Here is a 23,939-nt window from a genome sequence, read left to right as displayed (position 1 = left end):
GACCCTTATCCATTGCCGGAGCTGAGAGAAACGTGCAGATGACTGCTATATTCTCGGCTTGCTGCTCTCCTCTTGTTGCAGTAAGACAGATCAGTGAGCCAATTTTAATGCTTTCAACATTGTCAGGTGTGTGCAGTAGAAGCTCTTAGATTAAACACGGTGCTATTATATTGTTTTTTGTTTTCTTCCAGCCTGAAGGGACTGTGGTGGAGCAGACGCACAACTCCCTCCTGATCTGTGACGGTGAGAGGATCTTACATGGAGTCACAATGAGCCGTCTTTCTCTAGGGCAGCCTCTGTGTGCCCGAGCTTTCCTGGCTCCGCCTCCCAAGGAAGATTGACAGAGCTGGCCTCCAATCAGAAAACTGCTAGCACTGTCAATCATTTATGATTTTTTTTTTTTTAGCTGGAAATGCTGACCAAGGAAATTGCAGTTTTCTTCTGTTCACAGCCAGAAAATATAAACACGGCCATAAAATTAATGTTGAAAGCCGCAAATCACCATTTCATTACTGAGTTAATGCTTAAAAACAGCAACCATTTTCCCCCCGTTTTCTTCACCCTTCTTCATCTTTATTGTCCAATATTCTGTACCTGGACCAACCGGAAGAATAATCTGAGAAGCGGAGGCAAACCTAACAATTCTGCTTGTTTCAGGTAATTCTGTGTCGGAGAAGGTGAAGTTTGAGCTCCCGGCCTCATACGTCCCGGGGTCGGAGAAGGCCTTCATCAGCGTCTGCGGTGAGCACACAATTATAGTGAGCACAACATAAAAAGAAAGTTACAATCTTACGTTTCTTCAAACTTTTTGTCATGTCATGGTGAGATGTCCAATGTATCCATTGGGGATGGGGGACGGGTACGGAGACCCCACAGATCAATAAGACCCAAGGGTGGAAGCACTCAGCTGCTTGGTTTCCTATAGACTCTGCTCAGCCATCCTGGGAGAGCCAAGAACATAGACGTCTGAACACAGCTCCCTGAGGATAGCCAAAGAGACCATCAGAAACAAAGGGGCTCAGCCATTCTGCCCCTTGACTTCAGCCATTAGTGGGGTCTGGGCTCCCAACATCCTACCAATCAATAACTCCCAATTCTCTAATAAACCTTTGCACTATATATATATATATATATATATATATATATATATATACAGTAGGTTCCAGAGAAGCAATTTGTCTGTCCGGACTGATCTTTGGAACCGTGTGCATCATCTGTCTTCTTCCTGAACCAGGGGACATCATGGGACCATCCATGAGTAACATTGGTGATCTCCTGAAGATGTCGTATGGCTGCGGTGAACAGAACATGGTTCTTTTTGCCCCGAATGTCTACATCCTCCAGTATTTGAAGAACTCGGACCAACTGAACCCAACTGTGTTAGCAAAGGGCAAAGATATGCTGGAGAAAGGTGAGTGCACGATATTGTTATAGGACCTAAGGGCCAATGTTCCTCCTTGAGGAGAGCATCATAAAGGGGTGTGGAGGCTTACTGGCCATTCATGCTCCACTTGGAATCTTGGGAGGAGGGATATATAAAGCAGCTCTTCAAAGCCACCTTTTGAGAGTAGATTTCCCTTCAAGTCAATGTTTGGCTCCTTTAAAAAGAATTTGACTGGGGATTTTATAAGCCAAGCCAGAAGTTACCCATCTGTAGACAGCAGTTTCAGGGTTGTTGCCCCTCATCAGTGCTGGCTGTACAGAGATCATTTGTCAAGGGACGAATACTATGCTTTGTGTACTCTTCTTCCCAGTATTGCTATATGTCTACAGTGGGACCCAATTCACCTCTATTGGGGCCCCATTATGGTTCTATAAGAAACCTAACATGCCTGTGTGCATCTTGTAGGATACACCCGACAGCTCATGTATAAACGTCAAGATGGGTCATATAGCGCCTTCGGCAAGAGTGATGAGGAGGGCAGCCTATGGTGAGTATGGACTGGATGGCACTGGACCCCTATAACATAGAGGGTCTGACATATCAAGGCTTTTCCTATCTCTCCACCACTGCTTATGGGTTTATATACTACAGAAGAAGCCCCTTCAGGTCTGAGAACCTTTAAGGGGATCTTGAATTTTGTTCTAGGATCAGTTCTCCTTTCCTTTTGTGTCTTCCATGACTGTTCTTGTCACTTCCAGGCTCACAGCCTTCGTTGTGAAGAGCTTCAGCCAGGCCAAAAGAACTATTTTCATCGATGATGATGTCATGAATGTTGCCATGAAGTGGATAAAGGAGCAGCAGAAGCTCAATGGTTGCTTCAAGACCACAGGCCGGCTGTTAAACAACGGTTTGAAGGTGAGCTGAGGGACAGTGGCCGTCCTGACAAAGTATATAGCGTCACGTGTAGAGCAGAACATCACAGTCTGTCCACCCTCTCAGCAGAGACACCATAAAGAAGCAGGTAACAACATGTCCATTCATAGTCATGGGGCAGATTGCAAACCTTCTCAATCCCAAAAATACACCTGGAATGATACAGTAAATAGGCAAGTAGGAAAAGGGGAGGAGGGGGATGCAGCTGCAGCTTTCTTTTTCTTTGCGGCTGTGAATGCTGCTGTGAGAGGGGAGGAAGAGCAGCAGAGGTATCCATAAGTCACTCCTGGAATAGCCCACTCAGCAAGGCTGGAGCGAGAACATGTACAGAAACTAGCAACTAGGGATAGAAAAATACCCACAATCTGCAGGTTACGTGTAACATTTCTCCATGTAATCCATATCTGCAGATAAGTAACTCTGTAAGTAACCTGCTTTTACTGTAAAGAATCCCTTCTCATACTGGCCTCCTATACAGCTTTTGATGTACAGATGTTCTATGAAGTCTAATTTCTGGTCCATTGATTTCCTCAGGGCGGTGTGGATGATGAGATTTCTCTAACGTCCTACATTATAATCTCCTTATTGGAGTCCGGCACAGAACCCAATGTAAGTGTGTAAGCCTTCAGTTCTGCATTTCAGTTCATGATTTGATGGCTGCCCCTCTTAACTTGCCCTTAGTATTACGTTTTTATTGCATAATATCGCAATGTTGTGAGGGCCAGCTGGTCCTTGGAGTTCTGGTAGACCATCGGGATTAGGGGACTGTAGCTGGAATGGATTTCTGGCCTGGACACTACCCTGAAGGTCACCACACCTTGAAGCGGGGCTCTACTGGTGGGATGGGATTTAGTGAAAAATTTGAGTTTGATGCTATTATTAATCATAATTAGTAGGCCTCGGCCATCTGCTTCATGCTTGACAGATTTATATAGTATATAGTCCCCTGGGGGCATCCTGGTGAACGATATCCTGGGGGGTGGCAGTTAAGTTGCCCTACAGAGCATGTGTGAAAATGAAAACCAAAACATCAGGATCTGCAGTGGAAATAAGTGAGGAGAAGTCACACTGTTTGGATTATGGTGGTGGAAGGGTGGCATGTATCCTACCGGGGGTCCACAAAGGCAACAGAACACTAAGGGGCCCTTATATTGTTAACTCTTCAGGCTAAAGACAAGAAGAATCTCTATGACTATGGAAGTTGGGATTTATAGACCCTACAGTCTTGCTAGTATAACCTGTAAGCCCAAAGAAAGATCAAACCTTCAGCCATGGTTCCTTAGAGGTTTCCTCCACTGTGTTTTTTTTCTCCTGAGTGCTGGTGAATGACTGTTTGTGAGTCGAGGACTTGCTGTGTTTAGCATAGCTTCATAGTTTGGGTCTGAACACATATATTTTATATACCACATACAGTATATATATCAATCACAGCTTTGGAATGGTGGTTTAGAAATCAGGTGGTAGTTGCAGGAAAGTCGTAGAGCATTCATTTTAACTAATCGAGGATGTACAACTTCATGCGCCTAAGGGCTGGCACGGTGGTTAAGCACAGGAGTGAGGATCTTCATTGGGTCATTGGTGCCCTAAAAGTGTCCTGGCTCTGCTAGAATGGCAAGTCAAAGTATGTCACGCCATTATTGTAATTTACGGCCATATTAACACCTAAGAAATCATCCCATATGCAAAAGTCAAATAATTTTACAGGTTTCGCTTCATGGGACCAAAGGAAAACAGCCGTAAGGGGATGCTGCAATATAATGTTCTATGGTTCTATAGGAATAATCTGTAATATTTAGCAAATTCCAAGAACAATACTTAAAAATGTCAGAGCGGCTGTTTGTTTTCTGCTGAAGGATCCTATTGTGGAGCGGGCCCTGAACTGCATTGAGAAGGAGACTCTGGATAACGCCTCCCCCTATAAGCTGGCACTGAAGGCGTATGCATTTACATTGGCCAAAATGGATGAGAACAGAGCTGCTGCCATGGAGAAGCTGAACCAACAAGCCAACAAAACAGGTAAGAAGGGAATGATCTGCCCCCGATCCAGCACCTCCACCCCTATATGCTTTACCTGAGACTGCCTCTCAATGCTGCTCAGACTCCTTTTTATGCCCCGGATCATGCACAAAACATAATAATGCTCAAACTGTATTCTGTTTTCTTCTACAATAATTACCCCTGATCATAATCTACCCCCTAATCAGCCCATGCACCATCACAAAGAAAGTTTTATTTTCACAGTGTATAGGAGACATCATAGCAGCTAGTCTCATTCTTCTGAGGGTGTGCTATAGAGATATAGGGGAGCAGGACCCCCTCTTCTGTGTATACAGTGTATGGAGACATCATAGCAGCTAGTCTCATTCTTCTGAGGGTGTGCTATAGAGATATAGGGGAGCAGGACCCCCTCTTCTGTGTATACAGTGTATGGAGACATCATAGCAGCTAGTCTACTCCTTCTGAGGGTGTGCTATAGAGATATAGGGGAGCAGGATCTCCTCTTCTGTGTATATACAGTGTATGGAGACATCATAGCAGCTAGTCTCCTCCTTCTGAGGGTGTGCTATAGAGATATAGGGGAGCAGGATCCCCTCTTCTGTGTATATACAGTGTATGGAGACACCATAGCAGCTAGTCTCCTGCTTCTGAGGGTGTACTATAGAGATATAGGGGAGCAGGACCCCCTTTTCTGTGTATACAGTGTATGGAGACATCATAGCAGCTAGTCTACTCCTTCTGAGGGTGTGCTATAGAGATATAGGGGAGCAGGATCTCCTCTTCTGTGTAAATACAGTGTATGGAGACATCATAGCAGCTAGTCTCCTCCTTCTGAGGGTGTGCTATAGAGATATAGGGGAGCAGGATCTCCTCTTCTGTGTATATACAGTGTATGGAGACATCATAGCAGCTAGTCTCCTCCTTCTGAGGGTGTGCTATAGAGATATAGGGGAGCAGGATCCCCTCTTCTGTGTATATACAGTGTATGGAGACACCATAGCAGCTAGTCTCCTGCTTCTGAGGGTGTACTATAGAGATATAGGGGAGCAGGGCCCCCTTTTCTGTGTATACAGTGTATGGAGACATCATAGCAGCTAGTCTACTCCTTCTGAGAGTGTGCTATAGAGATATAGGGGAACAGGATCCTCTCTTCTGTGTAAATACAGTGTATGGAGACATCATAGCAGCTAGTCTCATTCTTCTGAGGGTGTGCTATAGAGATATAGGGGAGCAGGACTCCCTCTTCTGTGTATATACAGTGTATGGAGACATCATAGCAGCTAGTCTCCTCCTTCTGAGGGTGTGCTATAGAGATATAGGGGAGCAGGATCCTCTCTTCTGTGTGTTTGTGTGGTCAGACATAATAGCAGCTAGTCTATGGAGACATTTTGTTCCAGTCTTGAAGACCCTTAAAACCAAGTCCCAGCATGACAGTCGTAGCCGGATCAGCCATAACGATGAGGCTGTTATATAACGGGTTTATTCATGCAGCTATTAAAACTTTTTCTAATTTTGAGATAACTTTACTTTGCAGGTGGTTTATTATACTGGACCCAGGAGCCCAAATCTGATTCAGATTCCTATTGGTCAAAGCCAAAGCCTGCGGACGTGGAGATGACTTCGTACGGCCTCCTGAGCTTGGCATCTAGGGAAAACCCAACTAAACGGGAGCTTGGCGATATGTCGTCAATGGTTCGCTGGCTGTCTAAGCAACAGAATGCAAATGGCGGCTTCAGCAGCACCCAGGTATAACGCTGTGATATATATCTCATATACATAGAGTTATATCCCCAGACATCTGAATAGCCATGAGGAAGCCAAGACTAAAGCTCAAACTCCCACCTTGAGTCTTTGAGTCTCTGACTTGTCTCTCTTCCTTTAGGACACGGTGGTCGCCCTTCAGGCTCTGTCAAAGTATGCAGGCCTTATATCTCGTAAAGCAGAAGGAATGACGGTAGATGTGACCGGACAGAACGGCTTCAAAAGACGCTTCAACATAGACAATGATAACCGCCTCCTGCTACAGAAGGAGCAACTTCCCCAGATCCCCGGAGAGTACACCGTGACGGCATCTGGAAGTGGAAATGTGGTTATGCAGGTATACAACACGGCATGTTGTGTGACAGATATAACTATAAGGCTATGTCTGTCATTAGGGCTGTATATGGAGAGTAGGGTATATACATAGGGTATATCTAAGTCTATTACTGGATTGTAGATGTAGAATAGGGTATATATAGTATATACAGTATATCTATGTCTATTGCTGGATTGTAGATTTAGAATAGAGTATATACAATATATCTAGGTCTACCATTATTATCTGGAGAAGTTCCTGAAGGTCGGGGCTAAGAGGTCTGGATGATCATGGTCTTGTCTTTGTGTTTCTCACATCTTCCATGTTATTGCTCAGGCTGTCCAGCGCCATAATATTGTACCAGATGCCAAAGAAGACGCCTTCGTCCTGTCGGCAAAACCTGAGTGTGTGAAAAGTGATGAAATGAAGATCTCGCTGGAGTTCAGGTAAGAGCTATAGATGGGCTTCCATCATCCAAAGGGAAAAACATTAGCTCGGCCCTGAGTCTGGCAGATGCTACAGGAGCCGGCCTAGCCCCAGAGCAATGGAGCTTAGTGTATGGGGCCGGGCAGGGGGATGGGAATAACACTTCTCCATACAGCGGGGTCTTCATATATTGCTGGATATCGGAGTAGGTGTGAGGAGATGCTTTCATTAATCCAATATGACTTTTCAGGTATATAGGAAAACGTCAGTCTACCAACATGGCCCTTGCAAAAATCAACATGTTGTCCGGCTATGAGCCCGATAAGGAGTCTGCAGAAAACGTAAGAGCACAAGATGATTTTCTAAAGATATTTACTGTATACATACAGGATCCCAAGGGTACTGACTATTCCAGCTTTCAAAATGGGGTCCGCACGGCCAACCCAACCCCTTCTCCCCTCCAGGACACCCCATGTATTTCAGCCAGAGCAGAAGCAGGTACCCCCGATAATCATAGGGGACTATGTGTCGGGGGGACCTATAGTTATAGAAATGTAGGTGGACATGGGCACAGAAGCTGACATTTACTTATGGAGGTGTGGGACGGACATCTTTGTAGTATTTGACAGAGGTTTCTGAATGCGTCCCCTCCTCTACAGTGCAAAAGAACACTGCAGAGACACCATCACATGTCTCGACGTCAGTGAACTAGCCAGACCTTCCCTCCGGGAAGGAACAACCAAGCCAAAGCGTTCTCCAGTCAAGGAAACCACCTCAGCAAGGTATCCATCCACAGACAGCTGTTTCGGGGATTTTGCCCCTCATCAGTGTGGAGTAGGTTTCTGGCTAGTGGGAGCAATGACTAGTAAGTGCATGCAAAAGGACGCTGGTTGACCTCAGGGAGATCAACCAAAACACCGCAGAGACACCATCACGTGTCTCAACGTCAGTGTATTCTAGAACATTGCCCCCTGGGAAATCGAATATGCAGAAGAACACTGCAGAGACACCATCACATGTCTCGACGTCAGTGAACTAGCCAGACCTTCCCTCCGGGAAGGAACAACCAAGCCAAAGCGTTCTCCAGTCAAGGAAACCACCTCAGCAAGGTATCCATCCACAGACAGCTGTTTCGGGGTTTTTGCCCCTCATCAGTGTAGAGTAGGTTTCTGGCTAGTGGGAGCAATGACTAGTAAGTGCATGCAAAAGGACGCTGGTTGACCTCAGGGAGAGTTGACCCTCCTCTACAGTGTCATCATCCATCCCTTGTCCCACCCCTATATATATAAAAGGCACACATGGTTGTCTACAATAACAGCGCTACACCTCAGTACAGCTTGGGAGTGGTATTGCATTTTAGTCTTTATAACTTCAGTAAATCCTTGGGCACTTTTAATGGTAGCCTGGAGTGGTGTTAGATCCTACCCAGACTGTTGGCACTGCCACAGCACAGAGAAAGAGAGAATAGCCCAAGTATACAGAGGTGTGTAGGTACCGGTGCTTAAAGAGTAAACCGGAGTCCTGTGCGTTTTGGCAAAAATAGAATCCTTTACTGGAGAGTAACTTGGTGCAAAGAGTACACGTGATGACAGTGCAGTGAAACAATACAAATCCTCACAGACAACTTAGGTGCTGACAGTTGAAGTAGAACCAGTGCTTGTAGTAGTAGGGGCTTTGCAGTAGAGAGAGAGAGGAGGAGTTGCCAGAGGGGCCCTGCCCAATGTAGTGAGTGTGCTCTGCCGGAACAGGTGAAGTAACAGAACAGGTGAAAGAGAATACCCCTGCTCACAGATGACTGTTCTAGTCTTTAACCGCCTTATGGCTACCCGTCCTAGGTGGGTAAAACGAGCCCTAGTTGACGGTTACCTGGGTGTAGCAGACTACCAGGATTACCCCGTTGTCTTGCACTGCGCAAGGTCCCTGTCTGGCTTTTCTCCCCTTTGTAAGAGCTTAGCACTGCATAACGAGGTAGTTGCTTGTATGAAAGAAAGTCTTTAGTTGCTGTCCTTTGTCCCTGACAAGGGACCTGGTTAAAGTCAGGCCCTGGTTTAACTTCTCCAGAGACTCGTCTGTATCCTTCCTCTCACACTGAAGACCAAATCTAGACTGAACACTTCAGTGACTATACTGTACACCAGCATACGCTGCCACAGTGGATGGTTACTCACAGAAGATATCATATGTCCTCCCACCAAGAACTAACTCCTTCTACAGGGGCTATGTTAACCCTCCTGTGAGTGGTGGGGCTGAGTGTGTGTACGAAAGAGAGGATAGGATAGGACAGAACATGGATAGGAGAGGACTAAACATATGACACAAAACAGTTAACCCTTCGACTTCTTCTGCTGTGCATAGTACAGAATAAATAAAGACAGTAGTGACACCTAGTGGGGAAAACACAATAGTACAGTGGCACCAACTCACACTTGTGTGAACCTGTGGGTGTGGCGCTGTTTCTAAAATAAATCAGCCATGTTTATCTAATCCTGTACTAACCCTTTACCCTGCATGTCCAATCATTGATCATATTGTGCAGCTGAAGAAAAACCCGATGGTGAAGAGAGTGGAGGTTGAGAAAGATTCAGTATCCGTCTACCTGCAGGAGGTGAGGAATTCCTGTGACCCCAGAACGATGGATCCTGGTGGATTCTCATAGTGCAATTCCATCTCATTGTTACTTGTACATTTATTTGACATTCCCTCACTATATACACCGATCTGCCATAACATAAAAACCACCTGCCTAATATTGTGTGCCCCCTCTGTAAGTTGGGAGGTGTGGCCTCCATGGATTAGACTTCCCTTCTTCCCATAGTGTATCCTGGCTCCACCTCCTCCCCAGGTAAGTGACGCACACGCACCCGGCCATCTGCATGATGGAGTACGTGACCCATGAGACCAGATACCTTCAGCCATTGCTCCGTGCCCCCATCCTGGTGCCCATTGAAGACACTATTGGGTGGTCAGGGGTCACATGGGCCCTATGACTGGTCTGCAGGGCCCCATACACTGCATGTCTTGTTTCATCTGGCTCCTTTCTATTATAACCAGCAGGATGTTTTCAGCAGTTTGCTCTACAGCAGTTCTTCTGTGTGATTGAACCAGACTCTTGACGTACATGACCTCCATAACCTTGTCCTGTGTCCCCTGTTGTCCTTCCCTGGACACTATAAGTCAGTACTAATCACTACATGTCAGGAACACCCCACAAGACAGGCCGCTTTTGAGATGACCTTACGTTGATCCTTATGTTTGGCCAATTCTTCCAGCTTCCAACATCAACTTTAGGAACTGGCTTGTCACTTTTCCTACTATACCCCCCCTTTCTTTAGCCGCCATTGTCACCAGGTAATCCCTGTTGTTCCCATAACCAATTAGTGGTAATAACATCATGGCCGTTCATTATATATACTGTACACCATACACGGCGACAGTCGATGCTTCCTTACAGAAGACATCATATATGGAGTCCCGGGTCATGATGACAAATGTTTCTCTATATGGACAGGAAGTCCGGGTCCATTGGAGAAAAAACACAAGATTGTCCTTTACTGGTCAATGGTGACATATAGGACAAAGGAAAAAAAGTAAAAAAAAATCTATGCATAAAAAAATAGTGAATCAGTTAATTTATCGCTAAGGTAAATTACAAATAATATGAAGACAAATATAAGACACCAACTCATAGGACCATAACTCCAACATTCACGTATGGGAGCAAAAGAAGGTTCAGAAAAGTTTTTAACACCTCTGTGGTATCTTCTCAGGTGACTTCCAAGCTACAGACCCTGGAGCTCAAGGCCAAGAAGGTAGTTCCAGTGACTGACCTGAAACTTGCCATCACTTATATCTTCGATTATTACATGCCAGGTAATATAGAGCGTCAAGGACTCGCTGGTTAACTGCACCATACTCCACTTATATGAGACACGAATGACCCAGTGTTCTTGGCCGCCATGCCTTGTAGGAACAGAAGGATAACATTGCTGAGCTCCTCGGAGGTGGAACCTTGCTGCCGGTCTCATCACCCAAGATGAGACCTTTATGGTTAATTCCCATTAATCTGATTTGCTGCAAATAATTCCAGTCCATAATCTGCAAGGAAGTCACCAAAATGGTGGCCTGTATGCTGGTTTTTCCATATAGATGATGATGATAGCAGCTTGGACCATGGGATTGACTCTCAGGGTGCTGAACGCCGGCTATGATGTAGATGATCAGTCTTTTTTTTCCCCCCAGACATGTTGTTTTGGCTGCTGTTTTCCTCATCCTCCTTTGCTTACCCATCTTCTCTTTTATTTTTGCAGAGGAAAAGGCGACATGCAGCTACATGATGAACTGCTGAGGAGGTAGGAGTGAGATCCATCATCATGGTCCCCCCATGCTCGGTGACCACCTCCTACCTATAATACCTATCCCCTATTCCCAAGACCTGCTCATTCTACTCATTGTCTTCGCTGTTGTCCATTCTCTGGACATTTCCCTCTGTTTCTTCACTTCAATTGTCCAACCATATGAAAACTGTCCACAGTCATCAATCCACCCACTGGTGTCCTCCAGCATAAACACATCCATCCACTATAATTGTCCTACAGTCAGCACATTCATAGTGTTTTCCTGGGGTGTAGTTGTAGGGGGAGAACTCAGGTCCTGGTTAGAGATGAGTGAACCTGGAGCATGCTCGAGTCCATCCGAACCCGAACTTTCGGCATTTGATTAGCGGTGGCTGCTGAAGTTGGATAAAGCCCTAAGGCTATGTGGAAATCATGGATATAGTCATTGGCTGTATCCATGTTTTCCAGACAACCTTAGAGCTTTATCCAACTTCAGCAGCCCCAGCTAATCAAATACCGAACGTTCGGGTTCGGATGGACTCGAACCCGAACCCGGTTCGCTCATCTCACCTGGTTTACAAGTGGCTGAAAATCCCATCACTAGACGCTAGTATTATATATGGTATAGGTTCCAGCTTGTCACAAATGAAATAGCAGGAAGACTCGGCAAATCCAAGTACTGAGTCTTCCTGCTATTTCAGATTTATCATCTCCGTGCACCGGGTCTTGGGCTGAGTGCCGATCCTACATTGTAACAGCTTTGGCTATGATGCAGGACTGGAGCGACTCTGATGTTGCCCATTGTAGGTGTCCTCTGCTTGACCTGTACAACCTGATGTAGGATTCTATCAAACACTATAACTTCTCTGGATAACTTCTGGATAAATAATGCTCTATGTATAGGAAAGAGTCTGTCCCATTTGGATAACCCATGTCCATATGTCCCATTCTGGAATAAGTATGTTATACAAGAGGTTCCTCCTTTATGACCTTACTCTATGGAGCAGGATCCATATACTTGCATCTGAGGGAATGTTGACCCCATTAGCTTCTCACTTCCGAATGATATTCTGAATGTGTATTTAGTTCCCTAAGCCCCCAAAGGTGTGAATGTCTATTTTAGCTTCCTAACTCCCCAAGGATCAAGGATTTATAAAGTGCATAATTGTATTGATTGTATTGTATTTGTATTGTAATTGTATTGTATTGATTAAATTGTATCATGAACAGGATTTGTAGAGGTTATATTTGGTCATTTCCTTTTTCATACTGAGTTCCTCCAAGCCGATCAGATAATCATTGGTCCCACCAAAGATCCCTGTTTACCAGCAGGACCCCTATAATAGACATGCTGCTCCTTATAGTCTTTCTCCAGCCCACGGTGTCCTGAATTCCCCCATGCACCCAACTTCTCATCCAATGGAACTGATCTGCAGATTTGGAGTTGTATCTTGGGAAGGTTGAATAGAGTGGATTGTTTTAGATCACGGCAATATGTCCGACCTAAATAATTTATTCAGATTTTTTTTATTGCAGAAATGTTCCTTGCGTTGATTTCTGCAGAGATTTGTCACAGTGTCCTGTGGAGTATTGTCTGGTGACTGCTCATTAATAAAACTTCTGTGCTTTATCCTCCCGTGTGTCCTTTGTATTGTTTAATCCAAACCAAAGAGAATGGGTAGCGCACACTAAGATATAAAGAATGAAAGGGAGCGGAATGCTATCGGAGAAAAGACAGAACATGAGTACAAGAGAAAAAAGCCTGAGAAAAATACATGTGCCGGGGCCCGGGTTGCTGGGACTGATGTTGGGCCTGCTGGTGGGTTCTGGTGTTTTGGAGGCTTCTTGTCACGGTGGCCATAAGCAGTAACACTCACCCCGGACACACGGCAACCCTCAGGTACTTAGTGCAAAAAATAATCAATACAATAGTCAAACAGGTAGATAGGTGAATTCATAGTAGAAATGAAGACAGAAGATAGGGACTGAATAGGAGGGCCCTTGCCTAATGTACCAATTACTCTGCCGGGATGTGGGGAAGTGTTTGAAGAAATCCTCGTACTCCTGTATGGATGAGTCTTAGTTATCTCACCGGGTTTCCGTCCTCTGGGGTAGTACGAGTCCCAGGTCTCTGCTCTGGGTGGAGCTGGCTTGTAGAAGCCTTCTTACAAAGTTATGCGTCTTGTCAGTAGAGAGCGGCTTTCTGGCACTGTGCTCTACTGCAGGTCCAGTCTTGAGTTTGTCTGTTCCATTTCTAAGGTGGCAGGCTGTCCTGTTTTAGCTAGTCTGTCCTCAGCGTACAGTATACAGTATACACATGTCCTGCCTCGCCTGTAGCCAGGCACTAACTAACTAAAGGAAGTTGTTACTAGTGAAAAAGAACTGTATGGGCCCTAATACACAGTAACGATATTCGGCCGAATCGGCCCCATTTTTCCCGATTCGGTTGATTATCGTTCGGTGAAATAGAGAGAACGATCAGCCGATGATCGAGTCATCGGCTGATCGTTCATTTAGGGCCAGACCTAAAATCATCGTTCCCCCACCGCGCATCGCTACGGTTAAATAGCGGTGCGCGGCGGGCGACCGACGATTTGACAGCAGCAGAATCATCATCATACATTACCTGTCCAGGCTTCTCCGCGCTGTCTTCATCCCCGGGTCCAGTATAGCCTGTACAGTATAGCCTCCTGGCTGCCCCCCCCCCCCCCCCATAATGTACAGTCTCCATACACCCCCTCAAAGGTGTAGCTAGCCTTTCCTGAACTGCACTGAAGGCCACTACACAATACCAGCTAAGTATCATGTCGGTGGTCTCAGCAACTCTATTTCCCAGTGAGCAGCTGCATCTCTCCGCACCTGATGTCAGGTCGGGCAGGACACCTACACAACGCTGTTTTGTTTTTGAATGGAGAAATGGGTTGCTGACAGCTCCTGTTCCTCCATTATCTGGAGGCCACTGTAGAGTTACAGTGAGCAGGCCGAACATTACAGGGAGCCGGAGGCTCCTTATAGCACTGACTCCCCGCACATACAGAGACTCTCTCAGCAGCTTTTAAAGTGACAGGGACATTGTATGTGTGAGGCTCCAAATACAGGGCCAGACTGGAGCTAAAAAGCAGCCCTGGCACACAAAGGCCACCAGCCCCAAACTATATTGTCCTCTCACCCTCCTACCCTCTGCCCCAATATGTATCTCTCACTATCAATACTACCCTCTACCCTAATATGTAACAGTATGTATATTGTACCCACTAAATGTAATAGGGTTATGTATACTGTACCCCCTTACTGTAACAGGACCATGTATACTGTACCCCCTGACTGTAACAGGACCATGTATACTGTACCCCCTGACTGTAACAGGACCATGTATACTGTACCCCCTGACTGTAACAGGACCATGTATACTGTACCCCCTGACTGTAACAGGACCATGTATACTGTACCCCCTGACTGTAACAGGACCATGTATACTGTACCCACTGACTGTAACAGGACCGTGTATACTGTACCCCCTGACTGTAACAGGACCGTGTATACTGTACCCCCTGACTGTAACAGGACCATGTATACTGTACCCCCTGACTGTAACAGGACCATATATACTGTACCCCCTGAATGTAACAGGACCATGTATACTGTACCCCCTGACTGTAACAGGACCATGCATACTGTACCCCCTGACTGTAACAGGACCATGTATACTGTACCCCCTGAATGTAACAGGACCATGTATACTGTACCCCCGGAGTGTAACAGGACCATGTATACTGTACCCCCTGACTGTAACAGGACCATGTATACTGTACCCCCTGAATGTAACAGGACCATGTATACTGTACCCCCTGAATGTAACAGGACCATGTATACTGTACCTCCTGAATGTAACAGGACCATGTATACTGTACCCCCGGAGTGTAACAGGACCATGTATACTGTACCCCCTGACTGTAACAGGACCGTGTATACTGTACCCCCTGAATGTAACAGGACCATATATACTGTACCCCCTGACTGTAACAGGACCGTGTATACTGTACCCCCTGACTGTAACAGGGTCATGTATACTGTACCCCCTGAGTGTAACAGGACATGTATACTGTACCCCCTGAATGTAACAGGACCGTGTATGCTGTACCCCCTGACTGTAACAGGACCATGTATACTGTACCCCCTGAATGTAACAGGATCATGTATGCTGTACCCCCTGACAGTAACAGGACCGTGTATACTTTACCCCCTGACTGTAACAGGACCATGTATACTGTACCCCCTGAATGTAACAGGACCATGTATACTGTACCCCCTGAGTGTAACAGGACCATGTATACTGTACCCCCTGACTGTAACATGACCGTGTATACTGTACCCCCTGACTGTAACAGGACCGTGTATACTGTACCCCCTGACTGTAACAGGACCATGTATACTGTACCCCCTGACTGTAACAGGACCGTGTATACTGTACCCCCTGACTGTAACAGGACATGTATACTGTGCCCCCTGACTGTAACAGGATCATATATACTGTACCCCCTGACTGTAACAGGACCATGTATGCTGTACCCCCTGAATGTAACAGGATCATATATACTGTACCCCTGACTGTAACAGGACTGTGTATACTGTACCCCCTGAATATAACAGGACCGAGTATACTGTACCCCCTGACTGTAACAGGACCGTATATACTGTACCCCCTGACTGTAACAGGACCATATATACTGTACCCCCTGAATGAAACAGGACCATGTATACTGTACCCCCTGAATGAAACAGGACCATGTTTTCTGTACCCCCTGAATGTAACACCCCATGTCACCTGAATGTAGTAGTGTAGAGTAGGCCCCTCGGGTATAATGATGACGCACTTTGTGCTATAGGTATAACAGGAATATACAGCGTTACAGACAGAGAAAATTATGCAGCACAGGAGCCGCCGTATACTGATCCTACCACATACGCCTCCCCTGTCACAGCGCCATATACTGATCCTGCCACATACGCCTCCCCTGTCACAGCGCCATATACTGATCCTGCCACATACGCCTCCCCTGTCACAGCGCCATATACTGATCCTGCCACATACGCCTCCCCTGTCACAGCGCCATATACTGATCCTGCCACATACGCCTCCCCTGTCACAGCGCCATATACTGATCCTGCCACATACGCCTCCCCTGTCACAGCGCCATATACTGATCCTGCCACATACGCCTCCCCTGTCACAGCGCCATATACTGATCCTGCCACATACGCCTCCCCTGTCACAGAGCCATATACTGATCCTGCCACATACGCCTCCCGTCACAGCGCCATATACTGATCCTGCCACATACACCTCCCCTGTCACAGCGCCATATACTGATCCTACCACATACGCCTCCCCTGTCACAGCGCCATATACTGATCCTGCCACATACGCCTCCCCTGTCACAGCGCCATATACTGATCCTGCCACATACGCCTCCCCTGTCACATCGCCATATACTGATCCTGCCACATACGGCTCCCCTGTCACAGTGCCATATACTGATCCTGCCACAGCGCCATATACTGATCCTGCCACATACGCCTCCCCTGTCACAGCGCCATATACTGATCCTGCCACATACGCCTTACCTGTCACAGCGCCATATACTGATCCTGCCACATACGCCTTCCCTGTCACAGCGCCATATACTGATCCTGCCACATACGCCTTCCCTGTCACAGCGCCATATACTGATCCTGCCACATACGCCTTCCCTGTCACAGCGCCATATACTGATCCTGCCACATACGCCTTCCCTGTCACAGTGCCATATACTGATCCTGCCACATACGGCTCCCCTGTCACAGTGCCATATACTGATCCTGCCACAGCGCCATATACTGATCCTGCCACATACGCCTCCCCTGTCACAGCGCCATATACTGATCCTGCCACATACGCCTCCCCTGTCACAGCGCCATATACTGATCCTGCCACATACGCCTCCCCTGTCACAGCGCCATATACTGATCCTGCCACATACGCCTCCCCTGTCACAGCGCCATATACTGATCCTGCCACATACGCCTCCCGTCACAGCGCCATATACTGATCCTGCCACATACGCCTCCCCTGTCACAGCGCCATATACTGATCCTACCACATACGCCTCCCCTGTCACAGCGCCATATACTGATCCTGCCACATACGCCTCCCCTGTCACAGCGCCATATACTGATCCTGCCACATACGCCTCCCCTGTCACAGCGCCATATACTGATCCTGCCACATACGGCTCCCCTGTCACAGTGCCATATACTGATCCTGCCACAGCGCCATATACTGATCCTGCCACATACGCCTCCCCTGTCACAGCGCCATATACTGATCCTGCCACATACGCCTTCCCTGTCACAGCGCCATATACTGATCCTGCCACATACGCCTTCCCTGTCACAGCGCCATATACTGATCCTGCCACATACGCCTTCCCTGTCACAGCGCCATATACTGATCCTGCCACATACGCCTTCCCTGTCACAGCGCCATATACTGATCCTGCCACATACGCCTTCCCTGTCACAGCGCCATATACTGATCCTGCCACATACGCCTTCCCTGTCACAGCGCCATATACTGATCCTGCCACATACGCCTTCCCTGTCACAGTGCCATATACTGATCCTGCCACATACGGCTCCCCTGTCACAGTGCCATATACTGATCCTGCCACAGCGCCATATACTGATCCTGCCACATACGCCTCCCCTGTCACAGCGCCATATACTGATCCTGCCACATACGCCTCCCCTGTCACAGCGCCATATACTGATCCTACCACATACGCCTACCCTGTCACAGCGCCATATACTGATCCTGCCACAGCGCCATATACTGATCCTGCCACATACGCCTTCCCTGTCACAGCGCCATTGAAATTGCGTTACCTGTAACTTACCACTAGATGGCGCCCTAGGCCATCGCCTACCCTTTGTCCCGTCCCTGGTAAGAAGAAAAGAAAACACGTAGTGGGACACTACACATGCACATCCACAAATAATGTAAAATAGATTCAAATTTTATTTAAGCAACCAGGAACTAAAACAAAAAAAGGTCTGTATACAGCAGTAATATACAAACACATGGAGGGAGATCATGGTAGATCAACCCTCCTGCCCTACGCCTATCAATTAATCCATGGCTAAATAAGTGCCTATGGTCCCAACTATATATAGCATGTAAAATATATAGACATATGAAAATTAACACATAGGCATGTATATGAGCAGGTGTGCCTAATATCCAGTAAGTGTGACTTAGAATAACAATAATCAGTACACCAAACACATGCATGAATAAAGCAATACGAACCAGCAGGTTATAATATGTAAGAGAGGAAGGAACGAAAAAACCCTGCCCCACACATTTCGTTAGCTACGTGCTGACTTCATCAGGGATCTATGTCATAGTTCACCTTGCGTACTATTATATAGTATATAATATCATCCATATACCATAGTTTGTAAACTAAACTGGTTACGGTTCCTTTGTATTTTGTCTGTGGTCAGTAAGGGTCCTTTGAGTAGAAACTATTGTTTGAGGATAAACGATCACAAACGAGATTGTTTATCGTTAACCTGAAATCGTTCACCATATTACACAAAACGTTAGTCGTTAGTTACCATTGTTACTAATGCGGAATTACAGCGAACGATTAACAATGATTTTGGTGTCAGCACCAAGCGAACTATGAACCATTTCTCGTTGGTCGTTTGATCGTTGCTGCATTTACACGAAATGATTACGATTTAAATTTGAACGATATAACGATAATTTACACGATAACAGCTCAGTGTAATAAGGCCCTAAGTGACTGTAGATCTTGAAAAATGTTGAGACAAAGAATCACAGGTCACATGATTGGACCAATTATCGATGGCAGTAGTAAAATGCCGCTAGTGTCTCCTCTATCTACTGGTATCACATTTTACGCTCATAACTACAAGATTATTTTATATTGGCGATAGTAAAATGGAAAATTATTTAAAAAAAAAACTAAATCACCAACCAAAACTAGAAGCAACTAGAGACAGAGGGACTTGGGTCATTGAAGGGACTGTCCCTCCAGAAGCGGGGCACTTGGGAAGTGTGGTAACACTGAGGTTGTCTGGTGGTCTCGGCACACCACAATAGCATCGGGTGTGGATATGGAAATTTGAGGCAGCTTCACTTGGAGAAGAGGATGCCCAGTTGGTGCGTCCCCTCCGGTGGGGAAGGTCCCAGCAGGTCAGGTTGCTATCAGTGAATATTTGTCTGTGGAACAGTTTGTTCTGGTAAAGCCGCGTTTATCTTGGCTCCTATTTTCCGGTGCTCATTCCGAAAGTCGGCAACAAACAAGTTAGCAAAGCGAATCCATCGTTCTTGTTAATGATCAGAGGTTGTAGGTTCAGGAATATATGGTTCAGAACTTGGGGTATTTGGTTCTTGACCAAGGGTCAATGGTTCATGGGTGCGGGTGTTTTGATTATTACTAGTAATCTTTGGTAGATTAGAACATTTTATTCTTGGTTGTACTATGTTTATTACAGCGGTCTATGGTTGATGGCTGGGCGTATGTGATTCCTGGCTGCTGGCGCATGTGATTCCTGGCTGCTGGCGTATGTGATTCCTGGCTGGGGGCGTATATGTGATCCCTGGCTGGGCATATGTGATTCCTGGCTTGGGGGTATGTGATTCCTATAATTAATAAATAATATTTTATACCAGTGGTTAACACTGGTATCCAGGCAACTATAGGTTCTAGACATTACTAGTATCGCGGCAACTGCAGGGATTAGGCACTACTGGTATCCAAGCAACTGCAGGAACAAGGCCTCACTGGTATCCAGGCAACCACAGATACTGGACCTCACTGGTATCCTGGAAACCCCAAAAACTAGGCCTTGCTGGTATCCTGGCAACCCCAACAATTAGGCCTCCATGGTATCCAGGCAACCACAACTACTAGGCCCCTCACCATTGCTGCCACCTTATGCCCTCTTTTGGAACTGTCTGGCCCTCTGTTTATTCTCTGCCCAGTAATAACACAGATGCCTATAAACCCAATAAGAGGCAATTTACCCTGCAGGGTCATAGACTTAAATGGGTGGACATATGCCTTTGTTCACCCTTATATATTATGTTACTATGATTACATTTTTGGACTTTTAGAGCTTGTTTAGTTTGGTCCATCTCTTTTTTGTTATAAGTTTTAGGTGACTCCCCTCCCAAGATGCTCACAAAATATCTCCTGCTATATTGTGACTGGTGATTTAGTTCCCTTAGTCCCCAGGGATGTATGACATTGTCTCACAATACAGAAGTCTGTAAGAGGTTGTTAGGTTTGGTCTGTCCCTTTTTGTTACAAGGTTTCACTGACACCCCCCAGGCTGATTACAATACGTTTGGCTGCTAAGGCCTCCAGTAATGGATGTAATATGTGGGGGAAGTGAGTATCAAACGCTATAGGACTGGACCGCTCTTCTCCAGACAGGACATCCTCCTCTCAGCTAGAAAGGGGATTGATGGCTAAGCAGGGACCCAACCCTTTTCTAGAACCTTCTAGAATTATTGATGAGTGTGCATATTTTGGTTTGGCTTCATCAAACTACAGTAAAAAAGTTTGCCAACCCAGACTTTTACCCAAGCTTTCGCATAGACCAGAACCTCCAAAAGGACACAAAGCAATGTAAAATATATATGTATATATACATGATACAAAGGGAGGTATAATACAATACAATCAGGAAAATATAAAGTAAGTCAGGGCACATGCACACTGAGTGGAAATCTCCGCTCGGAATTCCACCTGCCTCAGTGTCTCAGTGTTAAGTATAGGGCGCCTTCACTCTCCGCGGCTCTCCGCTGAAAGAATGGACATGTCCGCTCGGGATTTCCACCTATTTTCCTCAGTGTACACCCAGCCTAACACTAACATGTGTACCAAGGCAAATGCCGGCTATATAATAATCCAAAGTGGTAAAAGATTTAAAGAGAACCAATCACGCCGAAATTGCCCCCATTGATAAGGAAGCGTGCTGGTACATCAGCCAGCACGCTTCCCAAACATCCCCCTGTCCCCTCCGTCCCCTCTTTTGTTAGCCCGTAATCTTACTTTTGTGATGTCCCGCGCCGTATGCTAATCAGCCCCAAGTAGTCAAGGTGGGCTGAACTAGTCAAGGTGGGCTGTACTAGTTACGGTCCTGGGCGCTGTAATCACGCCCAGAGGGGCGTGATTCAAAGACCTTCGCTCCGCCGACGTCATCTCTGGCCCGTGCTCACGTCGTCGGCTCGCCGCGTCTTTCGCATGCGCAGTACGGCGGGAGAAGACGCTGACATACTGCGTGTGCGCGGCGTGCGGAAGACGTCGGCGTTGGAACGCAAGCGCCGCCGACGTCTTCCGTACGCCGCGCACGCGCAGTACGTCAGCGTCTTCTCCCGCCGTACTGCGCATGCGCGGCATGCGAAAGACGCGGCGCGCCGCCGACGTGAACGCGGGCCAGAGATGACGTCGGCGGAGCGAAGGTCTTTGAATCACGCCCCTCTGGGCGTGATTACAGCGCCCAGGACCGTGACTAGTACAGCCCACCTTGACTAGTTCAGCCCACCTTGACTACTTGGGGCTGATTAGCACACGGCGCGGGACATCACAAAAGTAAGATTACGGGCTAACAAAAGAGGGGACAGAGGGGACAGGGGGATGTTTGGGAAGCGTGCTGGCTGATGTACCAGCACGCTTCCTTATCAATGGGGGCAATTTCGGCGTGATTGGTTCCCTTTAAGTAAATCTCAAAATTTCCTACACACAAATACTATTACTCCCAATGATGACTGCATGAGGTACCTAGGTCCCACAGACCACCTCACCCCGTGCTGCGTATTGTGGAGGTGAATTGCATTAAGTGCGAAACGATCGTCACCCCAGGGATGCGCCTGCATTGCACCTGTCCTACTCCCTCGCTGTTGGCTGTAATGTCTATAATAAGCTGGCAGCGTTTCTTGACTTATTTCATTAAATGATCGACTCCCATCTCCTTTGTGGTCCCATATAGTACAATACCCTAACGTTATATGTTCTGTTATTATACCGTTTGGACACTAGCTGCCATTAGAGTACATTACATACAGTATACCTTACTTCTCCATGGACATTACATTGCGGTGTCTGAAAACTACGACTGGTTGTTGGGAAACCACATAGTAGGGCACTGGGTCCTTACCATTGTTCCGAGCTGTTCTAGACAATACTGGCTCGCGTATTACAGTAAAATGTGCGCTGCTCCCTAGATGCTCTCTCGCTAGCTACAAAGGCTTGGAGGGCACTTCGCCAGCAATTCAGCTGTCAGGTAATGCCAGGCCATGGCTGGAGGCTATAAAGAACATTACTCAGTGGGAGGGGAGGCCCAAGTTGAATTTTTGCAGTGGAGCCCATGAGCCTTTGGCTATGCACCTGAATGGTTTGTTTGTGGAACATTTCATATAAGTTTATGAAGTTCTCCGTCTGCCATGAATGATGGCACGATATATCCGCATTTATCTTGGCTTCTGTCCCCTGGAGCTGCTTCTGGAAGCTGATCACAAATTAGAACTGTATGTATTTGCTTTGCTAACCTTTTTTATGACTCAGGGTTATTGGTCTAGGGGGAATTTGGTTCATGACCTAGGGCCATTGTGTGGTGAGCCCCCGGATGATGTTGTAGTGGTGGGACGGCTGGTCACTTTTTAGATGGAAGTGTGACACCACTTCTTGAGGTGGATGGCCGAGATACAGCCTGACCTTGAGGATTTTGTCACAGGACGCCAGTGCCTGGTGGGCACACAGGTGTGTTGGCACGCCTGCTTTTATAGTGTGAGGCCAGTTGTACCCTTCTCCCCTGTGGTCGGTGTCCTGTCGGGTTGCTACAGGGTCCCTTGGGATAGTGTAATCACAGGTGGTCAGAGTGATGTAGTAACCCTCCCGAATAGTAGTAGGACCAGACACCCACAGATAGGGGAAATGTCCCAAGGTTGTGGTGTACGTGCTGTACAGGTGGTAGCCAGTAATCACAGACCCAGTAATAACGTTGACTTGGTTTACTACTCGTTAATGTGCAGCAGGGAATACAACGGAGCTTCAGGTACACTTGATACAGTTCCAATAAATACACGAACATAGAACCACCAGATCTGTGTGATAAGTGCTGAGTAGGATGTAGGAGAGTTGATAAGGTTGTACTGAGGTAGTAGAGAGGGGGGTACCGTGAGAGGCTAAACCCAATTAGTAAAGCGCTCTGCCGGGAGGTTGGAGTGTAGAGAATAATACTTGTAGAAGAAGAAGAAACAACCTGTGCCTATAGTCTTCACACCACCTTATGCCCACTAGCTTTGGCTGAACCGTACTGATGGGTGACACAGGCCCCAGACCCTGTTACCTGGGATGAGCGGAATGGTTAGGATTTCCTAAGTACACCCGCACTGAGAGATGGAGTTCATCGACTTTTTTAGTAACTTAGCTGCTTCACCCTCATCAGTTCCTAGCTCTTTGGCTTTTCTGCGGATACTGTCCTGCACTGTAGTGACTCCTAGTCCTTGGCGTGGGTTGAGGTTATCTGTAGGCTAGTCCTCTCCTGAAGGTCTTAGCAGCGCATCATACAGCTTGTTTGGTGCTTCAAGAAAGAGGGTTGTGACAGCTGACTGTTCTGCATCCTACCCATGCGGGGTACTGACTAAGAACTATCTTGTAGAGGGGACCTGGCAGAGGGCCAGGACCCAGGTAGAACCACTCAGAAGAGC

At 46.8% G+C, this 23,939-nt stretch overlaps 1 protein-coding gene across 3 annotated transcripts in view; it reads left to right on the top strand.

Annotated features, from left to right (window-relative positions):
• LOC138799016 (alpha-2-macroglobulin-like protein 1) overlaps positions 1–12,775 on the top strand; it is an 89,649-nt gene extending 76,874 nt beyond the window's left edge. For all 3 annotated transcript variants that reach the window (XM_069979713.1, XM_069979712.1, XM_069979711.1), the window contains 15 exons: positions 192–243; positions 658–741; positions 1,235–1,411; positions 1,850–1,931; positions 2,143–2,299; positions 2,852–2,926; positions 4,171–4,333; positions 5,850–6,061; positions 6,198–6,413; positions 6,729–6,838; positions 7,069–7,159; positions 9,355–9,423; positions 10,586–10,688; positions 11,126–11,167; positions 12,689–12,775. In XM_069979713.1, coding sequence (XP_069835814.1) covers positions 192–243; positions 658–741; positions 1,235–1,411; positions 1,850–1,931; positions 2,143–2,299; positions 2,852–2,926; positions 4,171–4,333; positions 5,850–6,061; positions 6,198–6,413; positions 6,729–6,838; positions 7,069–7,159; positions 9,355–9,423; positions 10,586–10,688; positions 11,126–11,163 — 1,629 coding nt within the window. In that variant the 3' untranslated portion in view covers positions 11,164–11,167; positions 12,689–12,775. The remainder of the gene's footprint in view (positions 1–191; positions 244–657; positions 742–1,234; positions 1,412–1,849; positions 1,932–2,142; positions 2,300–2,851; positions 2,927–4,170; positions 4,334–5,849; positions 6,062–6,197; positions 6,414–6,728; positions 6,839–7,068; positions 7,160–9,354; positions 9,424–10,585; positions 10,689–11,125; positions 11,168–12,688) is intronic.
• The last annotated feature ends 11,164 nt before the right edge of the window (positions 12,776–23,939 follow it).

The sequence above is a fragment of the Dendropsophus ebraccatus genome, chromosome 8, assembly GCF_027789765.1.
Source record: "Dendropsophus ebraccatus isolate aDenEbr1 chromosome 8, aDenEbr1.pat, whole genome shotgun sequence".
NCBI classification, from domain to species: Eukaryota; Metazoa; Chordata; class Amphibia; order Anura; family Hylidae; genus Dendropsophus; species Dendropsophus ebraccatus.
The sequence above is the reverse complement of the archived record's forward strand: the minus strand, read 5'-3'. Positions and strand labels throughout refer to the sequence as shown.